This window comes from Moschus berezovskii, chromosome 2 (genome assembly GCF_049115385.1).
Source record: "Moschus berezovskii isolate FMDL1 chromosome 2, NW_MosBer_1.0, whole genome shotgun sequence".
Classification (NCBI taxonomy): domain Eukaryota; kingdom Metazoa; phylum Chordata; class Mammalia; order Artiodactyla; family Moschidae; genus Moschus; species Moschus berezovskii.
Genome location: NC_142461.1, coordinates 5308283 through 5334129, shown reverse-complemented (window position 1 = coordinate 5334129; position 25847 = coordinate 5308283). Strand labels below are relative to the sequence as shown.

The window sequence follows — 25847 nt, the reverse complement described above, 5'->3', positions numbered from 1 at the left end:
CTTCTTCCAGATTTCATCAGCTAAACCATCGGATGCGGGCACCTACGTCTGCCTAGCTCAGAATGCACTGGGCACGGCACAGAAGCGAGTGGAAGTGATTGTAGACACAGGTGCCGTGGCCCCAGGGGCCCCCCAAGTCCAGGTGGAAGAAGTCGAACTGACTGTGGAAGCCGGACACACGGCCACCCTGCGCTGTTCAGCCACAGGTGTGGACGGGTGTGGGCCCATGAGGCGGGTGGAGCCACGGGCCCGGAATTTAGACATCTTTGGAGACCCGAAGACAGTGTCATGCCCAGGGAGGGGGCAGTCACCCGGTGATGGCTGAGGGGCCTGCTTAGTGGCCCCGATGAAGGAGCAAGCTCACCCAGGTCCTTTCCTGACCACGCCGCCCCCCAGCCAGTCCTGGGGGAGAGCCTATACCAACCTCTGCCACTCCACTCTGCAGGCAGCCCCAAGCCCACCATCCACTGGTCCAAGCTGCGCTCCCCGCTGCCCTGGCAGCACCGGCTGGAAGGCAACACGCTCATCATCCCGCGGGTGGCCCAGCAGGACTCGGGCCAGTACATCTGCAACGCCACCAGCCCGGCCGGGCACGCAGAGGCCACCGTCGTCCTGCACGTAGAGAGTAAGGCTCTGGCCCGCCCTCCCCAGGCAACCTTCTCTGCACCACATGGAGGTCTGAGCGCCCCCCACCGCCCCCCAGCCAGGCTCCACCCCGGATGGAACCCCGCAAGCCCCATCTGGAGGGTCGCAGGCCCCTCAGGGCCTGGGAGCCTGCCTTCCCCTGACACGCACATCCCCGCCTGGGACTTGGCCCTCCCTCACCCCCAGTCTTCGGGGCTCAGCATCCTTCGGCTTCGCCGGTCCCTTTGGCCAGTTGCCAGGGCCCAGCGCCAGCTGCCGCCCTGACCTCTGCGTCTCCCCCACCCCCGACCCCAGGCCCGCCCTACGCCACCACCGTCCCGGAGCACACCTCGGTGCGAGCCGGGGAGGCCGTGCAGCTGCAGTGCCTGGCTCACGGGACGCCCCCGCTGACCTTCCAGTGGAGCCGTGTGGGTGGCCACCTCCCGGCGGGGGCCACCACCAGGAATGAGCTGCTGCTGTTCGAGGCCGCGGCCCCCGAGGACTCGGGCCGCTACCGCTGCCAGGTCACCAACAAGGTGGGCTTGGCTGAGGCCTTTGCCCAGCTGCTCGTCCGAGGTGAGCTGCCATGGCTCAGGCTGGGCAAGACGGGGGTCCGTGTTTCCTCCAGGCACTCGTCTGAGCCCTTCACTTACCCCACAGCTGGCGCCTCACTTGGGGCACAAAGACCCCCCCTTGACTACTCTAGCGGGAACTCCTGCCTTTCCCCTGTTCCCCAAGGCCCAAGGCAGGCCTGCCTCCCCCAGAAAGACCCGCCTCACTGTTCCCAGCGCCAGTAGCTCTCACCGCTGTGTCCCCCGCCCCGCTCCTGGACATTGAGCTCACACTGCCGGAGGCTACGTTTACATAAGTACCCCAGCCTGCCTCACCTGCCAGACTGGACAATCAGGGCAGGGCCCAAATCCGGACCTAGCGGCTCTGGGCTTGTCCAACCACAGCACCCAGAACGGGCCGGGTAAATGCCAGACGGTGAGCACAAAGAGTGTGCGATGGGGCCGCACCCAGCCCCGGCTGCCTGGGGTCTCAGCAGGTTTCCAGGGAATCCAGCATCTCCGTGGTCTCCTCGGGAGCCCCGGGCCAGAGTGAGCCCGGGTCCTGGGTTCAATGCCGCAGCCCCTTCGCTTGATGGTTGTGCGACCATGGCCAAGTCAGTGGACCTCAAGCTTCATTGTTCTCATCCTGTCGAGTGGAGGGGACAAGGCTAGCACACAGGCTGACTTGGAAAGACACATGTGTAGAGCCCCAGCAGGCAGTGGGCGCTTGGTAAACGGTGGTAATGCGCATTCGACCCACTCACCTGCCCGAACAGGTCGGTGCCTTCACCTGGGATCTTCCTATTTTCTGTAAATTTTTATTCACTTATTGATTGATTGATTTTTGGCTGTGACGGGCCTTCACCGCTTTGCGAGGGCCTTCTCAAGTTGCAGCGAGTGGGGGCTTCTTTCTCGTGGTGCGGTGACTTCTCTGTTGTGGAACACGGGCTCTGGGGCACAGGGGCTTCCGTAGCTGTGGCCTGCGGGCTGAGCAGTCGCAGCTCCTGGGCTCCAGAGCACAGGCTTCGGCAGTGGTGGTGCACGGGCTTAGTTGCTTAGTGGCAAGTAGCGTCTTTTTAGATCAGGGATCAAACCTGTTTTCCCCTGCACTGGCAGTCAGATTCCAATCCCCTGTGCCACCAGGGAAGCCCCGTCCTGTTTCAGACTAGGGTCAGAATAGCCTTTGCTGTCCTTCCTTCAGATGTCTGAATCTTTCCAAGACCGACCCCTCCCGAAGGCCAGGAGCGTGTGACAGCGCAGGCCAGCGCCTCACAGACTCTTTTTCTTTCACGTGACTTTGTTTGGCTGCGTTGGGCCTTGACTGCAGCACCCAGGGCCTTCCGCTGCAGCTGCGGTCATCTCTGTAGTCATCACGCTTAGCTGTCCCACGGCCCGTGGAACCTTGGTTCCCTGACCAGGGGTTGAACCTGCATCCCTTGCCTTGGGCGGTGGATTCTTCATTACTGGACCATCAGGGAAGTCCCTACAGACCCTTATATGTGTTGATTAAATGACTAAACAAGTGAGCAGGTGAATGAATCTGCCAGTGAAAGGTCTTTTTACCCTGGTCAGAGAGGCAAATGGGAGAAGAAGGTCCTTTGAATGTTAGGTTGGGGGTTCCTGGGTCCTGGCGCAGCATCGGGGATATCACTCTCTCTCACACACACACACACACACACACTCACAACCTCGTACCTGTCTCCGCAGGCCCCTCCGGCTCTCTCCCCGCCACGCCCGCACCAGAGGGATCCACACCCACAGTCCGGGTCACACCTCAGCTGGAGACCAAGAGCATAGGGGCCAGCGTGGAGTTCCACTGTGTCGTGCCCAGCGACCCAGGCACTCAGCTGCGCTGGGTCAAGGAAGGGGGTCCGCTGCCCCCCGGCCACAGTGTGCATGATGGGGTGCTCCGGTGAGTGGGGTGAGCGCCCCAGGCCAAGGCACACGGTGGGGCTGTTAGAATCCCTGCCCAGGGAGGGCTGAGCGTGAAACGATGGCCTTGAGAAGTCACTTCACCTCCCTGAGCCTCAGGGCTGTCAGTCGTGCAGTGGGTTATGCGAGACCCCAGAGCACTTAACACAGCGCTCAGCACAGGGAAGGCCTGCAGTCCTCAGTGGCCCACGTTTGTATTGTTGTTCAAGGCGAGTTGAACAGGCTCTGGGGCCAGATATATACACGTGGCCCAGACTGCAGCTCTGCGGCCTGATAACTCTGTGACCTTGAGCTCTAGACCAGAAGGTCTCAGTGTGAAATGGGTGTGGTGACACTCACCCTGCCTGCCTGCCTACCTCCCAGGGTTCTAGAGAGACTAGAAATTTACATCGTGTGCTGATCTCTGACAGCTTTTAACTCCTACACAGTTGCCATATATTCTCAACAAGTGTTTTTATTCACTGATGTCTTATTTGTTTCTTCACAGAATCCAGAACTTGGACCAGAATTGCCAAGGAACCTATGTGTGCCAGGCCCAGGGACCATGGGGACAGGCCCAGGCCAGTGCCCAGTTGGTTGTCCAAGGTAGGAGGGTGGCTTCAGGCTTCCGCTAAGAGCAGGGGACAGAGATGAAAGGCGTAGGGGCTGTATTCCCCAAGAAACCCCTTGAGTGAGTGACAGTCACTCTTTGATGTCCGACTCTTTGCAATCGCATGGACTGTAGCCACCAGGCTCCTTTGTCCATGGAATGTTCCAAGCAAGATTACTGGAGTGGGTTGCCATTTCCTTCTCCAAAGAAACCCCTTGAATGTGTACAAATAAAGAGAATTATTTGATTGTATCTTGCTTGCATCTGGGCTCCCCTGGTGGCTCAGCTGGTAAAGAATCCGCCTGCAATGTGGGAGACCTGGGTTCAATCCCTGGGTTGGGAAGACCCCCTGGAGAAGGGAAAGGCAACCCACTCCAGTATTCTGGCCTGGAGAATCCCATGGACTGTATAGTCCAGGGGGTCGCAAAGAGTCGGACACAACAGAGCGACTTTCGCTAGCAGAGAGTAAGGGGGCTTATGAGTCTTGCAAAGGAGTGGGGGAGAAGGAAGATGCGCGGAGTGTGTGGGTGCTTAGACAAACCAGTGAAAGTGACGGCGGATGCGCCCTGAGGAAGTGAAGGAGCGAAAGGTCTACAGTGAGTGTGCCAATCCGCGGGCGCAGGAAAGGCAGACGAAGTGACGGTGGCCTCGGCTGCAGTGCCCACCTGTCCCGGGGGCGTCTGCGGCCTCCCCGAGCCCCGCCTCAGCCAGCCGGCCTCACCCCACCTGGCGCCATCCTCCCCAGCTCTGCCGTCCGTACTCATCAACATCCGGACCTCCGTGCAGTCCGTGGTGGTCGGCCACGCCGTGGAGTTCGAGTGCCTGGCCCTGGGGGACCCCAAGCCCCAGGTGACGTGGAGCAAAGTGGGCGGGCGCCTGCGGCCGGGCATCGTGCAGAGCGGAGGCGTTGTCAGGATCGCCCACGTGGAGCTGGCCGACGCAGGCCAGTACCGCTGCACCGCCACCAACGCCGCGGGCACCACCCAGTCCCACGTGCTGCTGCTCGTGCAAGGTGAGGGCCGGCGGGGGCTGGGGGCGCCCGGGGTGCTCGGCCGTCCCTGCCCGCCCTGCCCTCCTCCTTCCTCCCACTCTTGCGGGGAGTTTCTGCTCAGAGTGTTTAGGGAGTGGGTTTCCTAACAAGCAGGGCTTCCCTGATAGCTCAGTTGGTAAAGAATCCACCTGCAATGCAGGAGACCCCGGTTCGATTCCTGGGTCGGGAAGATCCCCTGGAGAAGGGGTAGGCTACCCGCTCCAGGATTCTGGCCTGGAGAATTCCAGGGACTATATAGTCCATGGGGTCGCAAAGAGTCAGACATGACTGAACGACTTTGACTTTCACTTTTCCTAACGAGCAGGTGCAGCAGGGGATAGACGTGAGTGGCCCTCTGGGGCAGCTGGAACTTGCAGGGAAACCTGTGCCGTGGGGCATCAGGAGAAAATCAGACGCGCAGTCCTCACCTGCAGGAGTGCCTGCTCTATGAGGGGGACCTGCAGCCCGGACTGATGGCAGAGACAACACACAGGCAAAGCAGACCTGTGAGACAGCAAACTTGAGACGTCCCCGGCGGCTCAGTGGTTAAGGCTTCATGCTTCTACCACCAGGCGTGAGGGTTCAGTCCACTGGTCAGGGAACTGAGATCTCACATGCCACGTGGCATGGCACAAAAGCTTAGAGAAGGGAAACATGGGCTTAGATGATGCCAGGCAGATATAATCTGTGTGTTCTTCAAAAGCTATTCCTTTTCACCACAGGCCCTCTGACTCACCCCCAAACTTACCCCCGCTGCCCTAGTACCCCCTTTTCAGGTCCCCCGAGGGCTGCGCAATGTTCCAGCCTGGTGGGTTTTTGAGGCTCAGTCTGTGGAATCAGCTGGACATGTCCCCGAGCCCTGGCTCTGCTGGGTTCCATCGTTGCAACCAGGAGGGAACGGCTGCTTTCCCTCCCAGCCACAGCTTCCCCATCTGTGAAACAGGGAGACAGCGCCTCCCTCTCAGGGAGGGTGTGAGGATTAAACGAGTCAGGCAGTGGCCGTCATCAGGCTGACGGCCTGCGTCTCCCTCCTTCCTCTCAGCCTTGCCCCAGGTCTCAACGCCCCCTGAGGTCCGCGTGCCCGCGGGTTCTACAGCGGTCTTCCCTTGCATGGTCTCTGGCTACCCTGCTCCTGAAATCACCTGGAGCAAGGTAACCGCTGGGCAGGGGCCGTCGGGTGTGTCTGAGTGGCCGGGACCAGGTCTTCCCTGTGTCACTGTCCCCAGGACCCCCAGGCTTGGCACGGAGTCCGCCCTCCGGGTCTTCGGGTGGGGGCCCCAGGCGCGGGGTGGGAGGCAGGCCCGCGGAGGTGCGGGCCGCGGCCAGGGGTCACTGTGCCGGTGTGTCTGCAGCTGGACGGGAACCTGCCGCCCGACAGCCGCCTGGAAAACCACGTGCTGCTGCTGCCCTCGGTCCAGCCCCAGGATGCGGGCACGTACATCTGCACCGCCACCAACCGCCAGGGCAGGGTCAAGGCTTTCGCCCAGCTGCAGGTGCCAGGTGAGCCCACACCTCCCCACCCCCGCCGGGGGGTGGCCGCACCCTGCCCACCGCCTGCGGGGAGTGTTGTGAACGGTGCTCTCTGCCCGCAGAGCGCGTGGTGCCCTACTTCACGCAGACCCCCCACTCCTTCCTGCCACTGCCCACCATCAAGGACGCCTACAGGAAGTTTGAGATCAAGATCACCTTCCGGCCGGACTCCGCGGATGGTGAGCCGCGGGGAGCGAAGCTGATGCTGGGGATCTCCGCAGTCCCTGCCAGCGTGGCACCAGCCCTGGCAGCCGCTGGTCCTCAGAGCCCCCTGTCCCAAGGCCCCCAGACCTGCCAGGCCCCCCGTCTCTGGCTGTCTCCTCCGCTTTGCTTCTCCATCCACTCCTCTGAGATGCCTGCACCCAAGCCTCCTGCCTCCAAGTCTGCCAGGGATGCAGCTGCCCCCGCCCTCCTGCCCCACCTCCCTCCTCCCTCCTGCCCCCTCACCCTTTCCTCCACCCTCTCTCTCTCTCGTCTCCTCCCTCCTCTTACGGGTCTCTGACTTGCACTGTCCAGGCCTTCTTCTCTACTCCGGTGAGTCTCTCTGCCTCCCTCTCCTTCTTCAGGTCGACCCTCCCTCGTAAGTGGAAAAGTTCAGCTTCTTTCTAGGGACTCTCAGCAAGGTCCTTCTATCTCAGGCCCCGTCCTGAGACTGAGACGCCCTAGCTGCGTGGGGTGTGCCCGAGGGAGGGGCGGGCTCCCCAGCTAGGGGTGGGGGCGGTGGGGGGGCGTGAACGGGGAGGCCCTCACATGGCCGTGCCTGCCAGGGATGCTGCTGTACAACGGGCAGAAGCGGATCCCAGGGAGCCCCACCAACCTGGCCAACAGGCAGCCTGACTTCATCTCCTTCGGCCTCGTGGGTGGGAGGCCCGAGTTCCGGTGAGAACCCTAACCCTCCCCGTTTACAGGGGAGGGGGCACTGGGGGACTAGCCTGCAGGACTTCCGATCAGGGGCATGCCACCCCCGGGTTCTGGAAGAAGGAGATGTGGCGTTATCCTCGATGACCTCCGTTCTGCTGGGGTCAGCACGGCCCACCGGCCAGTGGTGGAGGAAGCAGCCTCTGACTTGCACAAAACTGCAGCAGGAACACTCAGCGATGCTGAGCACGGCCTTCCGGGCACGGCCGCTCAGGCCAGAACTCCTTCACTCGTCCGTTCAGTCAGCAGCCATTTGCTGAGTGTGTGCCGGGCACCGACAGACAGATAAGCACAGCGGATCAAACTCTGGCTCTTGTGGGAATGTAATGTCTTAGTGCGGGGAGACCAGCCGCAAACTGAGAAGGAAAGAAACATGATCGCAGAGAGTGTCCTCGGACGAGCAGGGAGGCCACATGCTAGGCTGCAGGGGCCTGGGGCCAGGCACACTTGGAGCCCCAGGGGCGGCTCTGGACAGGCTCCCAGGGAAAGGGTGTAAGGGGGAGAAGGCTTGGGGCGGGGCGGGCGGGGAGGCGTGGACCCCTTTGCCGGCCTGGGGCCCTCCCTACAGACCCTACATCCTCTCTCTCCTGCCTGCTCTGCCCCGCCCCGACCCCTGCCCCGCGGAGCAGGTTTGACGCAGGCTCTGGCATGGCTACCATCCGCCACCCCACGCCGCTGGCCCTGGGCCAGTTCCACACCGTGACCCTGCTGCGGAGCCTCACCCAGGGCTCCCTGATCGTGGGCAGCCTGGCGCCGGTCAATGGCACCTCGCAGGTGAGACCCAGCCCCGGTCCCCAGGCCCGGCCCCTCCCCCTCCAGCCGAGCCCGGCTGCCACTCCTGATGTCCCCTCTGCCCAGGGCAAGTTCCAGGGCTTGGACCTGAATGAGGAGCTCTACCTGGGCGGCTACCCCGACTATGGCGCCATCCCCAAGGCGGGGCTGAGCAGCGGCTTCATCGGTGAGCCCTCTGCCCCACCACCTGCAGCCCTGGCCAGACCTCCCCCCGGGCTGGCCGCGCCCGTGATCACCCGGGAGGATGGGCCTCCAGGCACCCCCACCTCGGCTCATCCCGCCCGCCCCCCCCCCAGGCTGTGTCCGAGAGCTGCGCATCCAAGGCGAGGAGATCGTCTTCCACGACCTCAACCTCACGGCGCATGGCATCTCCCACTGCCCCACCTGTCGGGACCGGCCGTGCCAGGTGACCCTCCAGGCCGCACCCTCCTCCCGGCTGCCCCCAGCCACTGCCCTCGGCCGTGACGGAACCCCCCCTACCGCGCGGGAAGCAGGGGAGGGCCAGGGTGTCCTTGGCCTGACTTTTGGGGGTTGCCTCGCAGAACGGGGGCCAGTGCCAGGACTCGGAGAGCAGCAGCTATGTGTGCGTGTGCCCAGCTGGCTTCACTGGGAGCCGCTGTGAGCACTCGCAGGCCCTGCACTGCCACCCAGGTGGGTATCCACCCACCCCGTCCGTGGCTGCCACCCCAGCCTCTTCCCTCTGCCCATCGCTGCGTCTGCATACCCACCCCCAACCACCCGCTGCCCCCCAAGCAACCGAGTACTCACCACGCTTGTGGGTCCTCCCCGAGTACTTAGCACCTTCCTGGCTTCTGACTTCCATCACTGCTTACACCAATTCCCCTCTGCCTCGCATCGCTGCCACCCAAGGCCTCAGCCCACCCGCTGCACCTAGGCACGGCCCCTGGCTCCCATCACCCCTGGTACCCACCGCCTGTTACCAGGGCACTCACCCCACCCCCCGCCTCCCAGGGACTCCTCACCCCCACACCGTAGTGCGGCGGGAGCAGTCTTCCAGGAACAACACCCGGAGTCACGGGCTCACTCCCCCCCTTGCTGTCCCCCTGGCTTAAGTCCCTTCCCCCTCCCCCGTCTCCCCACGCAGCCCTCCCCAGGCTGGCTGGACCCTAACCAGCCGAGGCCCCGGCTGCAGTAGGTAGGACCCTGGCATCAGGACCCCTCTCTCTCTCCCGGGACACCTCCATGTCCCCTCTGCCTCACCGCCCCCTGTATCCGCTCCCCCCCAGAGGCCTGTGGCCCCGACGCCACGTGTGTGAACCGGCCCGATGGCCGCGGCTACACCTGTCGCTGCCACCTGGGCCGCTCAGGGATGAGGTGTGAGGAAGGTAAGCAAAGCAGGTGCCCGAGACCCCGGGAATCCCAGGAAGGACGGGGGGGAGCTGGGCAGGGCACCCTGAGGCCCTAACGGGTCCTGTGGATGAGACAATTATTCCGGAGCCTGAATTCCTTAAGCAAGGGCCCCAGAGAAGAATCCGATCTGATTGGAGCACCAGGGGGCAGGGAATCTCAAGGCCGCTGCTGCAGCCACTGCCCAGCAGGTCCCCAGCCTCTGGGACTGGACAGTGGGGGTGAGCAGGGGTCCCAGAGGAAGGCTGCCTGCTCGGAGCCCTCCCAGGGGTTCCCAGGGTTCCCACTGCCCCAGCTGAGCTGTGGCTGCCGCAGGTGTGACCGTGACTACCCCCTCCCTGGCGGGCACGGACTCCTACCTGGCACTGCCCGCTCTTACCAACACACACCACGAGCTGCGCCTGGATGTGGAGTTCAAGCCACTGGCGCCCGACGGGGTGCTGCTGTTCAGCGGAGGGAAGAGTGGACCGGTGGAGGACTTCGTGTCCCTGGCGATGGTCGGCGGCCACCTGGAGTTCCGCTACGAGCTGGGCTCGGGTGAGTGCCGACTGCAAACGCAGACAGGCCGTGGGCACCAGGCTCTGTGCCCCCCTCCCCGGGCACTCCGGGGCCCCAAGAGGCAGGAGGAATAAATTCTGAAGTCAGACCAACAGGAGGCCCCTGATCTTTGCATTCCTTCTCTCCATCTGACCCGATTCGAGTCCCTAGACCTCTTTGGGGGTTCCTCAGGAGGCACAGAGAGGCTGAAGGATTCTGTGTCTGCTCAAATTCCCATAGGGGTGTGGGCCAGGGCAGGGGGGCCCATCCATGTACCAACCCCACCCGGCATCTTCCCCAGGCCTGGCTGTCCTGCGGAGCGCCGAGCCGCTGGCCCTGGGCCGCTGGCACCACGTGTCCGCGGAGCGTCTCAACAAGGACGGCAGCCTGCGGGTGAACGGCGGGCGGCCCGTGCTGCGCTCCTCACCCGGCAAGAGCCAGGGCCTCAACCTGCACACCCTGCTCTACCTGGGCGGCGTGGAGCCGGCCGTGCAGCTGCCCCCGGCCACCAACGTGAGCGCCCACTTCCACGGCTGTGTGGGTGAGGTGAGCAGACTTCCTGACCACCAACAGGAGGGCAGGGCAGTCTCGCTTCGTCTGCCGTCAGCCCCGGGTGCTGGGGATTGGACGCTTCCCCCTCCGAGTCTGTTTCCTCCTCTGTGAAATGGGATGATTGCACCTGCCTTCAAAGCTCGTCCCGAGGCAGGACCGCTGTGATGGGTGTTTCCCCGGCACACAGCAGGCCCTGGACTCTGTTCCTCCTTCCCTGGTGGCTCGGCTGGTAAAGAATCCACCTGCAATGTAGGAGAGCAGGTTTGATCCCTGGGTTGGGAAGATCCCCTGGAGAAGGGAAAGGCTACCCACTCTAGTATTCTTGGGCTTCCTTTGTGGCTCAGCTGGTAGAGAATCCGCCTGCAATGCGGAGACCTGGATTCGATCCCTGCGTTGGATCGATCCCCTGGAGAAGGAAAAGGCGACCCATTCCAGTATTCTGGCCTGGAGAGTTCCACGGACTGTATAGTCCATGGGGTCGCAGAGAGTCGGACATGACTGAGCGCCTTTCACACTTTCCCTGGCCTAGTCTCCCACCTCATTGCTCAAGTCGGAGCCTGGGGGCCCCTGCTCCCCTCCGTCTGCTGGAACACCCATGCCTCTGCCCGCTGCGTTCTTCAGGTCCCTCCGTGCCCCTGTGCCCACAGGTGTCAGTGAACGGAAAGCGGCTGGACCTCACCTACAGCTTCCTGGGCAGCCGGGGCGTCGGGCAGTGCTACGACAGCTCGCCGTGCGAGCGCCAGCCCTGTCTCCACGGTGCCACGTGCATGCCCGCGGGCGAGTACGAGTTCCAGTGTCTGTGTCGAGACGGCTTCAAAGGTGGGGGAGCCCCCGGGCTGGGAGGGAGGGGCATGGGGCAGGCAGCGCCCCCTCCAGCCCCTGCCCACTCACCTCTGCCCCGACCCGCAGGAGATCTCTGTGAGCACGAGGAGAACCCCTGCCAGCTCCGTGAACCCTGTCTACACGGGGGCACCTGCCAGGGCACCCGCTGCCTCTGTCCCCCCGGCTTTTCAGGCTCACGCTGCCAACACAGTAAGCGCTCCAACTTCTCTCCGCCTTCCCCCTCAAGGCTCCAGGGGCTGGACACAGCCCGCCGACCGGAGCCTGCCTCTCCCCACAGGCTCTGGACACAGCATGGTGGAGTCCGACTGGCATCTTGAAGGCAGCGGGGGCAACGGTATGTACTGGGCGGGAACAGCCAGAGGAGCTGAGCAGAATTGTCCTTCCCAGAGTCTGGGTCTCTCAGCCCCTCTTCCAGTGACCCCCACCCCCTCACCGCTCCATCCTGGCCTCTAAATAAAAGCGGTCCAGGCGAGAGGCTCCCTGGGCAGAGCCAGGGTAAGGAGAGACAAGAGCGGGGTCCCGCCCTGTGCCTGCAGGCTGGGTGGCCGCGCACCACTCTCACGACCGTTCCCTGCTCCGTGTTCATGCATAAAGCAACAAAGGTGGATGTGTGGCATCCTCGCCCTGGGAGCAGTAAATGTACGATGAATAAGGCAGGACCCTCGTCCTCAAGGGTTCCACAATGTGTTTAAAGGCAATGATAGATTTCACTACCACATGTGACATAAATGGCTGGCAGGAGCCTGCTGCATAGCGCAGGGGGCTCAGCTCAGTGCCCTGTGAAGACCTAGATGGGATGGTGGGGGAGGGGCGGTCCAAAAGGGAAGGGGTGCCAGTATGCACATAGCTGATCCACTCCGTTGTACAGCAGAAACTAACGTAACACTGTAACGCAGTCACACTCCGATTCAAAAATGTATTTATTGAGCATCATTCACAGGGCTTGTGCTACCTGATTTCTGGATACACATCTTATTTATCGCTAATACATGAGGAGAGGTAGTGGTCTAGTGGGTAAGGGCCTGGATTCAAATCCTAGCCCTGCCACTTCCTGCCTGTGTGACGTGGATGAGTCCCTTAACCTCTCTGTACCTCAGTTTCCTCATGTATTAAACAGAAAGAAGTAACATCCTTCCACTAAACTTTGGGGGAAGTTTAGTGTGAGAATAAAATTATTTACTGTACTTAAAATGCTTCAAACAATGTCTGGTCCACAGCGGACACAGAATATTGTTATTGTTGTTCAGTCCCGAAGTCTGACTCCTTGTGACCCCATGAACTGCAGCATGCGGGGCTTCCCTGCCCTTTACCGTCTCCTGGAGCTTGCTCAAACTCATGTCCATTGAGTTGGTGATGCCATCCAACCATCTCATCCTCTGCTGCTCGCTTCTCCTACTACCCTCAATATTTCCCAGCATTAGGGTTATTTCCAATGAGTCAGCTCTTCGCATCAGGTGGCCCAAGTATTGGAGCTTCAGCTTCAGCATCAGTTCCTCCAATGAATATTCAGAGTTGATTTCCTTTAAGATTGATTAGTTTGATCTCCTTGCCATCCACGGGACTCTCAAGAGTATGAAAAAACGCAGAACATTAGCTTTTGTGAATTGTAGCAAAGACGTAGGGTTGTGACAAGGATCCAGTTAAAAATCATGTTTGTAGCTGGATGATATGAAACTTCCTGCCCCGTAACTGGCACATAGTAGGTGCTTGGTAACTGTTAGCTGCTCACTTCATCAGCTGGTGGAGGCTGCTGACGTGTCCCCCACACTGGTAGCTGCCAGGCCTCAGGGGCCAGCGCTGGTACAGAATGGCTTTGAGCAGGTAGGGTTGGGAATGTTATAGGCACACACACAGGGTGGGTGATGCAGATTTAAGGTCTGGGCTGCCATCCAGCTTCCCACTCCCTGGGCAAGTCCCTCACCCCTGGGCCTGTCTTCCCGTCTGTCAGATGGAGGGAACTGAAGGGTTCAGAACCGTTTATGTGCTACTGACCTGGGTGACCAGCTGTCCCAGTCTGCTCAGGACCGAGAGGCTTCTGGGAATAAGGGACTTGCAGAGCTTAAACAGGACAGGGGACTTCCCTGGCAGTCCAGCTGGTTAAGAATCCTCCTTGCAATTCAGGGAATGTGGGTTCGATCCCTAGACGGGGAACTATGATCCCACATGCCTTGGAGCAGCTAAGCCCACACGCTGCAACTACCGAGCCTGTGCACTCTAGAGCCTGAGGGCCACAGGGAAGACCCATCACAGTCAAAAAAAAGAACTAGAACAGGAACTGGCAAATAGGGATGGGTGATCACCCTACCTGTTGACTGCACAGAATGAATGAAGCACATAGGCTTTCAAGGAAACCAATTATCCTGAAACAAGGTTATCAAAGGGCTTCCTGGTGGCTCAAGTGGTAAAGAAGCCACCCACAGTGCAGAAGACCCGGGTTCAATCCCTGGGTCAGGAAGATCCCCTGGAGAAGGGCATGGCAACCCACTCCAGTATTTGCCTGGAGAATCCCATGGACAGAGGCACCTGGTGGGCTACAGTCTGTGAGATTGCAAAGAGTTGGATATGACTGAGTGACTCACCCTTTCACTTTCATCAAAACATTTAAGTTTTTTGCTTCTTTATTAACCATTAAATACAAGGTTTAGGGTTGTTAGTCCCAACAGCTACCACAGTTGCAATAAGCATAAACAATGTTTTTAAGTACTTGTAACTACCGCAAGGGGGAAAGGAAATCTTCTGCTCATGACCAAGTCACCTTCAGTGTGTCTCCTACCTGTGTAATTGAAGCAGTGGCTAACCTTCAGGGAGAAGTGAGCAAGGCCAGAACTGTAATGTTTTCCCAGCCAAGTTCGGAGCCCCCTGAATTCTGCCCACAGCCCCCCAGGTTTTCAGGGGCCGCAGGTTCAGCGCCCCTTAGGAGCAGTACAGGTCGGGGTGGAGACGGAGGTCAGGGGTACCCATGCGGGATGGATGCTCCATGGGGGTGTGCGGGGCTCCCAGCATCGCCCCCACTGCCCCTCCACAGATGCGCCCGGGCAGTACGGAGCCTACTTCTATGACAACGGCTTCCTCGTTCTCCCGGGCCACGTCTTCTCCAGGAGGTAAGGCCAGTGTTGGGAGGGTCTGTGGGCCCGGGGTGGGACTTCTGCCCCTCACCCTCTTTCCCCACTGCAGCCTCCCCGAGGTGCCTGAGACCATCGAGCTGGAGGTTCGGACCAGCACAGCCAGCGGCCTCCTGGTCTGGCAGGGCGAGGTGAGTGCGGGGCGTCCGGCCCAGGGTCTCAGGCTCCCCAGCCTCTTGGTGGCCGGGGAAGTAGGGGAGAGAAAGGGGACGGCCACAGCCGCTGAGGCCACAGAGACGCTGTGTTTCCCGGGCAGGAGACGGGACAGTCTGGCCGCGGCAAGGACTTCATCAGTCTTGGGCTTCAGGACGGGCACCTCGTCTTCAGGTGGGTCCTGGCCCCTCCTCTCCCTTCCCTCATCCCCCTTATCCTTCAGCTGCTTTCCCTCCGGTCCCCTCCCCAGCCGCACAGCCCCCCACCATCCCTTGCTCACGCCGTCTTGGGCCTGTGTCCCTGCAGCTACCAGCTGGGCAGCGGGGAGGCCCGCCTGGTCTCCGAAGACCCCATTAACGACGGCGAGTGGCATCGTGTGACGGCGCTGCGGTAGGGAGCCCCCCGGGCACCGGGGCCAGGGGCCAGAGCTCCCCCATTCCGCGGAGGGGGCAGGCATTGAGCTCGGGGAGACAGAATTTGAGGGTGGGGTCAGCGAGGAGATCACCACCCGGAGAACAGACTTCCAGGACGAGACAGGACTCCTGGGGGGCCGGGGATGGGCACACAAGCACCCCAAGGGATGGGGGAAACCCGGGTGGGGTGCTCGGAAGCTGTGTGTGTCGGGCCAGATCTCTCACCCAGCCGGGGTCGGGGCACAGAAAAGAACTTGGGGAGCAGGGGGGCGGACCTCTCTGTTGTAAAGGAAGGGGACCCTCGTGGGCCTGGGGAGGATGGGGAATCGGGGGTGAAGGCCTGACCCCCGTTCTGATGCAGAGAGGGCCAGAGAGGCTCCATCCAGGTGGACGGAGAGGAGCTGGTGAGCGGCCAGTCCCCAGGCCCGAACGTGGCGGTCAACACCAAGGGCAGCATCTACATTGGTGAGTCTTGAAGGCGGGCCTCAGGGCAGGCTGGGGCCCTACTCCTCCGGGCGGCGAGGGAGGGACTGGGGGCCTCCTCCTGCACCCCTGCCGAGCTGGAGCTCCCTCTCCTGGGCTTCCCGATCTGATGGGCCTGCCCTCTCCCCTTGTCCCCGCAGGTGGAGCCCCCGACGTGGCTGTGCTGACCGGGGGCAGGTTCTCCTCGGGCATCACGGGCTGCATCAAGAACCTGGTGCTGCACTCCGCCCGGCCCGGCAGCGCCCCCCCGCAGCCAGTGGACCTGCAGCACCGTGCCCAGGCGGGAGCCAACACACGCCCCTGCCCCTCGTAGGTGCTGCCCGCCCACACGGACTCCCGGGCCGCGCCCCAGCCCCGCAACAGCGACTATATTATTATTAATATTATTATGATGATGATGAATATTTTGTAAGAAACCGGGGCGATGCCACGCTTTGCTGCTACTGCCCTGGGCTGGACTGGAGGGTGGGCACGTCACCCCCCGCCCCCACCTACAAACATGCCTGGGCAGAGCCACAGGCTGCGGGCACAGCAGGTTGCACCAGAGCTGGTGCCTCGGGGGGCCACCAGGACTCGGGGTTAGGCGCGGTGGCTCAGTGGGGTCACAACTGCCCCCACCAACGGAGCCCCGCCCAAGGCAGTGCTGGGTCGCCCATTTGTTCAGCCCCCGGGTGGCGGCCCTCATTTCTACGGAGCCGACCTCGGCTTCCAGCCCGGCACCTTGCCAGCCACCTTGGAGCCTCACCAGCTACCCAGAGCGGAGGGCATCAACTGGCCTTGGCCACCCTCCTCTGGGCTGGGAAGGCTCTTAAGTGCCAACTGTGGAGCAAAAGGCAGCTCATCCCTGGGCAGACAGCCCCCACCTGCCCCCCACCAGCCCACGTCCCAGCCCCGTTCCACCCCCACCAGACCAGCCGGGCCCCCAGCCCCTGGCAGCCTCCCCCTCCCACCAAACCCTCCTGGCCTGCATTGCCCCCTCCCCACCAACCCCATACCTAGGCCAGGGCTCCCTGCCCTCAAGGGGCTGCAAGGGAAACTCCACCCAACTTGTATCAGGAGCTGCTACAGGCAGAGCCCCGCACTGAGAGGGGCTCCCTGCCCGCGCCAGGCCACGTCCCCCCCCGCGACGGATCTGGAAGTGAAGGCCCAGGGGACGTGGGGGAGGAGGCCTTGGTGGTCAGAAAGAGTAAGTGCCTTGGGTGGGGGAAGCTGGGACTCACGACTAGGAGGGACAGGGAGGGGACGTGACTGTCCTGCCCCATCTGTGGGCGCCCGAGGCCCCGCCTGGAGGCACGCGCCTGGCCCGCCAGCAGCCCCCAGACGTGGGGCTGGGACGCCCAGCCTCTGTGTCCCAGAAGGGACCCTCCTGTGGTCGTTGTCTTGATCTTTCTTAATAAACGGTGCTATCCCCGCCAGAGCTGTCGTCTCCTACGTCTTTGATTCAAGCGGGACTCGTGGTCCCTGAGGGTGGGCCAGGGTGGGGCCAAGCAGGATGAACCAGTGAGGTCCAAGGCTGAAGTGAGACAGCTTCAGGCGTGTGAGGTCCCTGCTCCCTGCCCTCCATGGACCCAGCAGAGTGCCAGCTGCCAAAACAAGCTGCAGGGTCAGCTGTCCCGGTGGCCTTCACCATGACTCTCTGAGGCAGGAATCATCCCATTTTCCAGAGGGGCAGACTGAGTCTCGGAGGGTTATGTGATGGGCCCAAAGGTAGACAGCCCTGTGTAGGGGGGCGGGGGCAAAACCCGGGGGTCGTCTGACCCCAGAGCCCACTCTCTTCCCTCCGATGCCTGAAGCCTCTCTAGGAATGCACCCCCTGATGCTGGAAGGCTGGCTCACTCAGCTGCAGCCCCCCAGGGGCCACTTGGCCAGGACACGTGTAACAGACAGTGCAGCAGAGGCAGAGGCCACGGGCCCTGGCCCGGCAGGCCAGTTGGCCGGAGAAGCAACAGCACCAGAGGAGGCCCAGGAGGAGGCCAGCAGAGGCTAGGGACAGCGAGGAGGCCAGCACTGCCCCCTGCAGCCAGGGCCCTGCAGAAAGAAAGCGTCCACTCAGGCCTCGTCCCGGGCCTGCTGCCCCCTGCCCATCCCTGGAGCGGGACAAGGATGATTTCAGTGGGTGCAGCGACGGTGGGTGGTAACCAAGAGCCACCTACCTTCCAGAGCTACAGCCTGTGGGGCAGGGTCCCAGTGGGCTGGTGGGCTCATCTCAGTGGCCGTCCCCAGGGGGCCTGACACCCGGAGAGCTGGGGAGGGAGTCAGGGTCTGGGAGGTACCGTCATCCATATTCACCGCCTGGCTGGGCTCTGGAGAGGGAACTGCAGGGGGAAATAACCACCAACACACTGAGATTTGATGATTAAATGATTATGTCTCATTTAATCCTCCTTAAACCTCTTAGCAAGTGTTAGTATTTTTATTTTACAGATAAGGAATGGATGGGGAAACAGTGGAAACAGTGACAGACTTTATTTTGGGGGGCTCCAAAATCACTGCAGGTGGTGACTGCAGCCATGAAATTAAAAGACACTTGCTCCTTGGAAGAAAAGTTATGACCAACCTAGACAGCATATTAAAAAGCAGAGACATTACTTTGCCACAAATGTCCATCTAGTCAAAGCTATGGCTTTTCCAGTAGTCATGTATGGATGTGAGAGTTGGACTATAAAGAAAGCTGAGCACCGAAGAATTGATGCTTTTGAACTGTGGTGTTGGAGAAGACTCTCTAGAGTCCCTTGGACTGCAAGGAAATCCAACCAGTCCATCCTAAAGGAGATCAGTCCGGGTGTTCATTGGAAGGACTGATGCTGAAGCTGAAACTCCAATACCTTGGCCACCTGATGGGAAGAGCGGACTCATTTGAAAAGACCCTGAAGCTGAGAAAGATTGAAGGTGGGAGGAGAAGGGGACGACAGAGAATGAGATGGCTGGATGGCATCACCGACTCAATGGACATGGGTTTGGGTAAACTCCAGGAGTTGGTGATGGACAGGGAGGCCTGGCGTGCTGCAGTTCATGGGGTCGCAAAGAGTTGGACACGACTGAGCGACTGAACTGAGGCACAGACGGAGGTTAAGTCACTTGCCCAGGTCACACAGCTGGAAGTGGCAGGGGTGGACTTGAACTCACAGTCTAGCCCCAGGGCTGCAGTGGATGAATGGAGCTACTTCTCAAGAAGGAAGTGCGCGCATTGAGCACTGTCAGTGCACTCAACACCGTGCTCTGCACCGGACTCTTCACCCACAGGAGTTCACTTAAAGTTCATGACAGATCTAAAAGGCTAGGCTGGTCATCGTCAGTTTACAGGTAAAGAAATGGAGGCACAGGGAGCTTCATTCTTCCACTTATTCAACGAGTATTTTTTGATCATCTACTATACCCCAGGGGGACTAAGGGAAATGACAGTGAGAAAAACAGAAATATCTTCAGGGAGGGCTTCCCTGGTGTCTTAGTGGTAAAGAATCTGCTGCCAATGCAAGAGACACAGGTTCCAACTCTGATCCAGGTAGTGCTAGTGGTAAAAAAAAAACAAAAACAAACCCATCTGCCAGTGCAGGAGACATAAGAGATGCAGGTTCAATCCCTGGGTCTGGAAGGTGCCCTGGAGGAGGGCATAGCAACCCACTCCAGTATTCTTGCCTGGAGAATCCCATGGACAGAGGAGCCTGGTAGACTATAGTCCATGGGGTCACAGAGAGTCGGACATGACGGAAATCAGTTCAGTTCAGTTCAGTTGCTCAGTCATGTCCGACTCTTTGCGATCCCAAGCACTGCAGCATGCAAGGCCTCCTTGTCCATCACCAACTCCCAGAACTTACTCAGAGTCATGTCCATTGTGTCAGGGATGCCATCCAACCATCTCATCCTCTGTCGTCCCCTTCTCCCGCCTTCAATCTTTCCCAGCATCAGAGTCTTTTCCAATGAGTCAGTTCTTCTTGGAAATGACTTAGCACGCACCCTCACCACCACCGAAATGCCATTTGGAAGCAGCTGGACCCAATCACCTCTGGCATCTTCGAGCTCTAATATCCTCTGATCCTCAAGCTAGAGGTCCTCACCTGGTCTGGACAGAGTCCCTGCTGCTTCCCCTTATCCTCTCCCACCACACCCCTGCCTCCAGCCTCCGGCTCCCATCCCATCTGCTCAGTGGGGCCGAGGCCACACCCCACACTGACCTCCGCAGTTGGCTGGTGCCCAGGAAGCCTGGTCACTGCCGTCGCCGCAGTTGTCCACGCCCCAGCGATCGCACACCAGGCTCGGGGGGATGCACCTGCCGTTCCGACATGGGAAGTAGGCACCACAGGATCCTGTGGCTGAGAGGGGAGGCACGCGATGAGGACCCTGGGCACGGGGGCAGGCGTGGCCCTGAGGGGAGGGAACGTGGGACGTGTGAGCGGGAGAGGCTGTTTCCAGGCAGATGAGAGTGTGGATGAGACAGGGGTGTGATCATAATATGATGAGGGTGGCGGTGGCTAAGATTTACGGAGTTCCTATGCCAGACCCGGTGCGGTTCGCATCCCAGCTCACTGAGTTCTCACAGCAACCCCGTGGGGTCAATACTCTTATCAACCCCATTTTAGAGATGAGAATACTGAGGCACAGGGAGGCTAGGTCGCTAGACCAAGGCCACATAGCTTGTATCTAAGCAGCAGGGTAGGAATTCTGCCCCATGCTCATGTGAGCACGTGTGTGCCCAGCGACCTGAACACTCCAAGCACCTCCCCACCCGCGGCACTGTACCTGCCGTCAGCCCCGCAGCTGTATGGCTCGTTCCTCTGAGGTCTCCACTCAGATGTCATCTTGTCCGAAGGCCTGCCCTCACCCCCACACAAGAACAGCACACCACCCCTCCCCCCCAACCCTTTATCCTGACTCTGGCTCGCCTGCAACACTTACCGCCTCTGCAGAACACAGATTTGCTTGATTCTTTGTGGTCTGTCTCACCCACTAGAATGTCAACTCAAATGAGGCAGGGACTTCTCTTTCACTCATGGCTGCGTGAATCCCTGGAGCCTAGAAGAGCACCTGGTACCTGGCAGCTACTCAATACTTGTTAAATGAATGAATACACGTACAGATGAGAAAAGGGGATGACTTGGTGCCCAAGTGCGGCAGACAGGTTGGCTTACGCAGCACCCCATTCTGCAGAAAAAAGCTGGGTCAGGTGGATCTGACCAATACCATGGCTCAGAGCTGAGCATGGGAATCAGAGCATTCCATTCCTGGTTCTGGGGATGGACACATGGCCCATGTGACTAATCAGATTTGACCCTGAGGACTTTTGCTAGAACCTTAAGATCCCCGCAGTTCCCTGGCAGTCCAGTGGGTAGGACTTGGCACTTTCACTGGTGGGGGGGGCTCGGGTTCAGTCCCTGGTCAGGAACTGAGATCCTGCCAGCCACATGATGGCGCGGCCAATAGAGAACAGATCCTCACTCTTTTTTTCATTGAGGTGAGAGTTATAAGAGAGATTGTGTTCTTGGAGCTGCAGGGTCACCTTGCTGCCAAGTAGAAAGAGGGAGCTAGAGTTGTCTGAGATGAAAGCTAAACAGATCCAAAGCAAAGGGAGAAAATAAAGAGAGAGAGCCTAGGAGGCATCACTTGAGCTCCTGGATCCATCTATACCTGAACCAACACCTTCAGTTCAGTTCAGTTCAGTTGCTCAGTCGTGTCTGACTCTTTCCAACCCCATGAATCACAGCATGCCAGGCCTCCTTGTCCATCACCAATTCCCAGAGTTCACTCAAACTCATGTCCATAGAGTCGGTGATGCCATCCAGCCATCTCATTCTCTGTCGTCCCCTTCTCCTCCTGCCCCTAATCCCTCCCAGCATCAGAGTCTTTTCCAGTGAGTCAGCTCATCTCATGAGGTGGCCAAAGTATTGGAGTTTCAGCTTTAGCATCAGTCCTGCCAGTGAACACCCAGGACTGATCTCCTTTAGGATGGACTGGTTGGATCTCCTTGCAGTCCAAGGGACTCTCAAGAGTCTTCTCCAGCACCACAGTTCAAAAGCATCAATCCCAGTTATAGGAGCCCCCCACATTCTCCTTTGGCTTAAGCCAAGTCAGACTGGGTTTCTTACATGTGCAAATGAAAATGAATGCTCTCACATGCACAAGATGTGTGGGTGTCAGGACGAATATCTACGAGCGGAAACACAAACAGTGATACGATAAAAAGAGATCCAAGGGAGCCAGAGTTGCAACAGAGCTTCACCACTGCCACCTGCTCTTCAGAGTCCAATCCTACTAAATACGGAGCAGCTGCGACATGCATGGCCTTCGCCTCACAGGAGGGCAAGCAAGGTCATGGGGGGAAAGGGAGAGAGAGCAAATAAAGGAGGGAGGGAGGGAAGGAGTTGGTTTCCCACTAGCCAGTAAGATCTTCTTGCAAAACATTGGGACCCTTGGCGCAGGAGCCAGAAAGGGGACCCCAGGCCCCATCAGTCCTGGCCCCAAAGAGACACATGAGACAGCAAGGCGTGCTCTCTGACCAGCTCAGGTTGAAGGGCTGTCTGTCGAGGGCCTGGCATGTTGAGGTCCAGCTCCTGGTGAACCTGGGTTGGCTCTCAGAGTCCCGCCTCCATGTTCTTGCCTCGAAGTTCTCACGACCCCATATTCAATGCGCCAGTCTGGATATTTTGGCAGAGAGGGCGATGGAGCTTCTCTGTGGTTTTGGAAACTGCTGGGCTTTGGCAGCTCGTCTGGGGTAGCATCAGTGAGTGTCTCCAGTCCTGGGGAACCTGCCGAGACTAAAGCCTTGACTCAGTGTGAGCAGAGGACCAGCTCTAGCAGTTACAGCCCCGCTGCTCCGCCTGTGATCTGGGGCCTGCAGCACTTTGATTAACCTCCCTGAGCCTGTTTCCCATCCATCAATAGGAGAGCATGACCCAGCAGAGCTGCTGTGAGAACAGAGATCTGGCTTGCCAAGGGCGGGAGACAGTGCTCAGTACGGGGTTACTGTTAATACCACAATCAGTTCCCTTTCCTTGCCTAAGTAGGTTCCCCCACTTAGAATCACCAAGAGTCCGACCTCTCCGCCCCTCTGCAATCGTCTGAGAGGCAGACGCAGGACAGAGAAGCCGGTGAGTGAACACGCGTGGACGTGAGCTTCCTGGAAGTGTGCAAAGTGGCACTGTGTGTGAGGTGTGTGTGATGCGAACTGTGTGTGCAAGTGAGGGTGCCGTATGTGAGCCAGGTGGGTCGTGCGTTGGCAGTCTGCGTGTGCCGGGTGTGTGGAGCCGTGTGTACGAGGTGTGTGCTTGCGCCGTGTGTATCAGGGAGTGGATGCTGGAGTCTGAGGTACGGGAGGTCAAGTCCCCGCGGTTGGCTCCGGGTCTGGACCGCCCCACCCGCTTCTCTCCCGCAGGCCCCGGCCCTTCCGGCTCCAGGCCGACCGCCCCAACCCACCCAGCCGGAAAGAGGTGACTTCGCCCACGAAGTCCACGCGGGGCTGGCGGCCTCTGGTGACCAGGCGCAGGCCCAGGAGGTCCCCGGAGGTCGCCACCGGCACCGGGATGGTCAGGCCGCAGAGCGGGGCTCCCAGCGGCCGGGGCGTCGCCGGCGGCCCGTCGTACAGCTGCAGGTAGGACCCGGGGGCGCAGGGGTCGGCCGGCGGCGGGGCGGAGGCGTTGGGCGCGGGGGCCGGCGGGCTCAGGCTGTAGACCAGGAAGAAGCGGAACTGGAGGCGGATCCTGTCGCCGGGGGCGGCCGCGCGCACCCAGAGCCCGCAGTCGGTGTCCGGCGCCACGAAGTAGAAGCGGCGCGACGCGGAGTGCGAGCGCAGCAGCAGCCCGGCCCCCTGCCAGGTCCGGCCGCACAGGTCCACCAGGTCAGCTGCAACGGAGAGCACGGCCCTGGAGCCGAGGTGCCCAGCCTGGCCCCTGCCATCTACCCGCTGGGTGGCCCGGAGCCAGTCGCACACCCTCTCTAAGCCTCAGTTTTCTTGTTTGGGAAATGGCAGATGATTGATCCATCTCAGAATATGTGTGAGGGCTACAAAATTTAATTCAGGTCCTCAATCTCTTATTCAGAAACCCGAGGAGAGGGACTTCCCTGGGGCCAAGTGGTAAAGACTTCCCCCTCCAATGGAGGGGTGGGGGCGGGTTCCAGGGTTCCACCCCAGGCAAGTGAGCTGAGATCCCACCTGCCAGGTGACCCAAAAAACAAAACATAAAACAGAAATAATATTGTAACAAACTCAATGAGGACAGTCTACATTAAAAAAAAAAAAAAAAAAAAAAAACCTTTGGATGTGGTTTCAGAATTTCCCAGATTTTAGAAGGATAATATGATACAGCCCCAAATGGAGTCTGCCGCAGATCTGTGATCAAACACATTTTCTAGAGCAGTTGTACAGAACATTACCCTAAGTAGGACAAATAAAGACAATACACAGATTCCTGTCAGTTCAGGTCAAGGTGTTGCCAGTTAGTTAAAAAAACAAATATTGGTTGTCAGACCTTTCCATATTTTGGAGTGGAAACTAAAGGATTGTGGACATGCATGGGTATGGGTGCAGTGCTTCTGAGAGCACCTAATGAACACCGCAGAAGTATTAGTTTTATCTTATGTAAGGAAGGATGGGAGAGACACAATTGGGCACCTGCCCAGACAGCAGCCATTCCCTGTTTCTCCTTGCTAAAGAAACTCAGTTTCCCTCAGCTGTCAGGGAGCAACATGCTAGCCCCCTGGTCATTAGCCTAATCCAAGTCTTGTAATCCTAATTCTATTTGCCAGGTTTAGGGGTTGGCATGTGACCTGATTCTGGCCAATGAGATTTAAGGAAAGGCTTGCTGAGGGTTCCTGAGAAAGATTTTCCTCCTTAATTTAACAAAAAAAAAAAAAAAGGAGGGAGAGCTGTGGGATGAGGAGCCCCCTTTTCTTCCTGCTTTTGAAAGTCATTGACTGAGGATGTGATGCCTGGAGCTGCAGCAGCCATCTTGCAAGGATGAGGTCATGAGAATTATGGAGGAGCCTTGGCACAGTTGAGCTGCTGAAAACCATTCTGGTCTCACCTAAGGCCTCTCTTCTTAAGTGAAATAATAAATGTCCTTATGTTAAACCTTCCCTTTAGTTTGGTATCTGTTCCAGCCCCAAAGTTCCTCATTGGTACAGAATTGTTATGAAGATTAATGAGATAATGTGTAAGTATTCAAACCATCTCTGATTTTTGTAAGGAGAGACAGAGAACAGGAGGTGGCTTTTCTGGTGCATGGTAAGGGCCCTAGTGGTGCTTGAGGACAAGCCAGGATCTGGGTCTTTGGGGGAGAAATTCTCCTTTAGGGCTAAGGATGTAGGAGCATCTTCTCATATCTGTGCAGCTCTACTAAAGCCAGAACCTGTCTTGGAGGCACATGGGACAGGGGGAGTTTCAGAGAGTGAGTGGACGAGCACCTCCTATGTGCAGGATGCTGTCTGTATGTCTTGCATGGTTGATCTCACATGGATGATATTAACAGTCCCTTAAGGAGCAAGGCTCTATCGTTTTTCCCATTTTACTGCTGAGGAGACGAAGACGTCGAAACAGTGAAGTCAGGACTCCACTGGCGACCCTGTGGCTAAGACTCTGCACCTCCAATGCAGGGGCCACAGGGTTGACCCGTGGTTGGGGAATTAAGATCCCACATGCCATGTGGCGAGGTCAAAAAAAAAAGTGATGTCAAGGGTAGAGTGCGTGTGTGAATGCAGGGTCATCTGACTCCAAAGTCCACAGCGTTTCCCAGTGCCAGACCTGAGAGCTGCCCTACCTGCCCCCAGGCCCTTGCTTCTGGGTGACTTGGAGCTCCAGCCACCCAGAGGGATTGGGGTGGATTTGAGGGTGCCAGGCAAGAGCAGACTCAGAGTTTCCCAGTGTCCCCCAACCCAAGGGAGCCCAGCCCACCAGGGTGAATGCTGATTGGGGAAACATACTCTAAGGGTGGTGGGCCTGAGTTTCCTGCCTGCCCAGCCAAGTGCCCTCGGACTCACCTGTGTGCAGAGCCGATGCAGTCAGCATGGCTGCCCCCAGCAGGAGCAGCCTCTGGGGCAGCTGCAGAGGACAGACTTCCATCCTGGCCGTCCTGTGCCCAGGAGTGGGGCAGACTGGCAGAATCTGTAGTTTGGGGTCTTTGGGGAGACTGCGGTGGAGGGGTTGGCAGGATGCAGGGAGAAAGAGGAGGCAAGTACACCAGCTCCTCTGGTCTCTCCAGAGATGTTTGCACTCCCGGTTCCAGACTCTTCTTCAGATCAGGGTTGTGTCTAGGGTTGCCATGGAGATTTGGGGCTGGGGCAGGAGCCTGGGGAGAGAAGACGGGGAGGATGCCTGCTCATCCCCTGCCAGACAGGAACCAGGAAATTCAGATCCGGTTCAGCCACAGGGCTTCTGGGAGGGGGGTCCCACAGCCTCAGAGAGCTGCCACCTTCCTGGAGAAG

At 59.3% G+C, this 25847-nt stretch overlaps 2 protein-coding genes across 9 annotated transcripts in view; one reads left to right on the top strand and one right to left on the bottom strand.

Annotated features, from left to right (window-relative positions):
• The window catches only part of HSPG2 (heparan sulfate proteoglycan 2), a 108811-nt gene extending 91957 nt beyond the window's left edge, over positions 1-16854 (top strand). For 6 of the 8 annotated variants that reach the window (XM_088843383.1, XM_088843382.1, XM_088843392.1 and 3 more), the window contains 26 exons: positions 11-206; positions 446-625; positions 940-1200; positions 2883-3087; positions 3595-3692; positions 4442-4708; positions 5769-5878; positions 6079-6226; positions 6319-6435; positions 7024-7135; positions 7804-7948; positions 8033-8132; positions 8263-8372; positions 8509-8617; positions 9214-9312; positions 9650-9871; positions 10173-10417; positions 11071-11242; positions 11333-11455; positions 11544-11600; positions 14292-14367; positions 14441-14519; positions 14645-14715; positions 14848-14931; positions 15316-15419; positions 15578-16854. In XM_088843383.1, the coding sequence (XP_088699509.1) occupies positions 11-206; positions 446-625; positions 940-1200; positions 2883-3087; positions 3595-3692; positions 4442-4708; positions 5769-5878; positions 6079-6226; positions 6319-6435; positions 7024-7135; positions 7804-7948; positions 8033-8132; positions 8263-8372; positions 8509-8617; positions 9214-9312; positions 9650-9871; positions 10173-10417; positions 11071-11242; positions 11333-11455; positions 11544-11600; positions 14292-14367; positions 14441-14519; positions 14645-14715; positions 14848-14931; positions 15316-15419; positions 15578-15750 (3663 nt within the window). In that variant the 3' untranslated portion in view covers positions 15751-16854. The remainder of the gene's footprint in view (positions 1-10; positions 207-445; positions 626-939; positions 1201-2882; positions 3088-3594; positions 3693-4441; positions 4709-5768; positions 5879-6078; positions 6227-6318; positions 6436-7023; positions 7136-7803; positions 7949-8032; positions 8133-8262; positions 8373-8508; positions 8618-9213; positions 9313-9649; positions 9872-10172; positions 10418-11070; positions 11243-11332; positions 11456-11543; positions 11601-14291; positions 14368-14440; positions 14520-14644; positions 14716-14847; positions 14932-15315; positions 15420-15577) is intronic. The other 2 variants (XM_088843384.1, XM_088843390.1) reach the window with 1 other exon arrangement.
• Positions 16855-17125: 271 nt separating this feature from the next.
• LDLRAD2 (low density lipoprotein receptor class A domain containing 2) lies at positions 17126-25485 on the bottom strand. Its single transcript, XM_088831317.1, has 6 exons — positions 25404-25485; positions 22845-23270; positions 19610-19741; positions 17591-17740; positions 17274-17465; positions 17126-17154 (listed from the first exon to the last, which is right to left on the bottom strand). The coding sequence occupies exons 1-6, from the start codon at positions 25483-25485 to the stop codon at positions 17126-17128; spliced, it is 1011 nt and encodes a 336-aa protein (XP_088687443.1).
• Between the last annotated feature and the right edge of the window lie 362 nt (positions 25486-25847).

Bases quoted from the DNA above. Each gene is read 5' to 3' on its own strand.
- LDLRAD2 (XM_088831317.1), bottom strand. From the start codon at position 25,485: ATGGAAGTCTGTCCTCTGCAGCTGCCCCAGAGGCTGCTCCTGCTGGGG. The intron at 19,742-22,844 runs GTGGGTTGGGGC...TCTCAGCCACAG, and splicing joins AGTCACCTCTTTCCGGCTGG to GATCCTGTGGTGCCTACTTC. The intron at 17,741-19,609 runs GTCAGTGTGGGG...TTCCCTCTCCAG, and splicing joins GGCACCAGCCAACTGCGGAG to AGCCCAGCCAGGCGGTGAAT.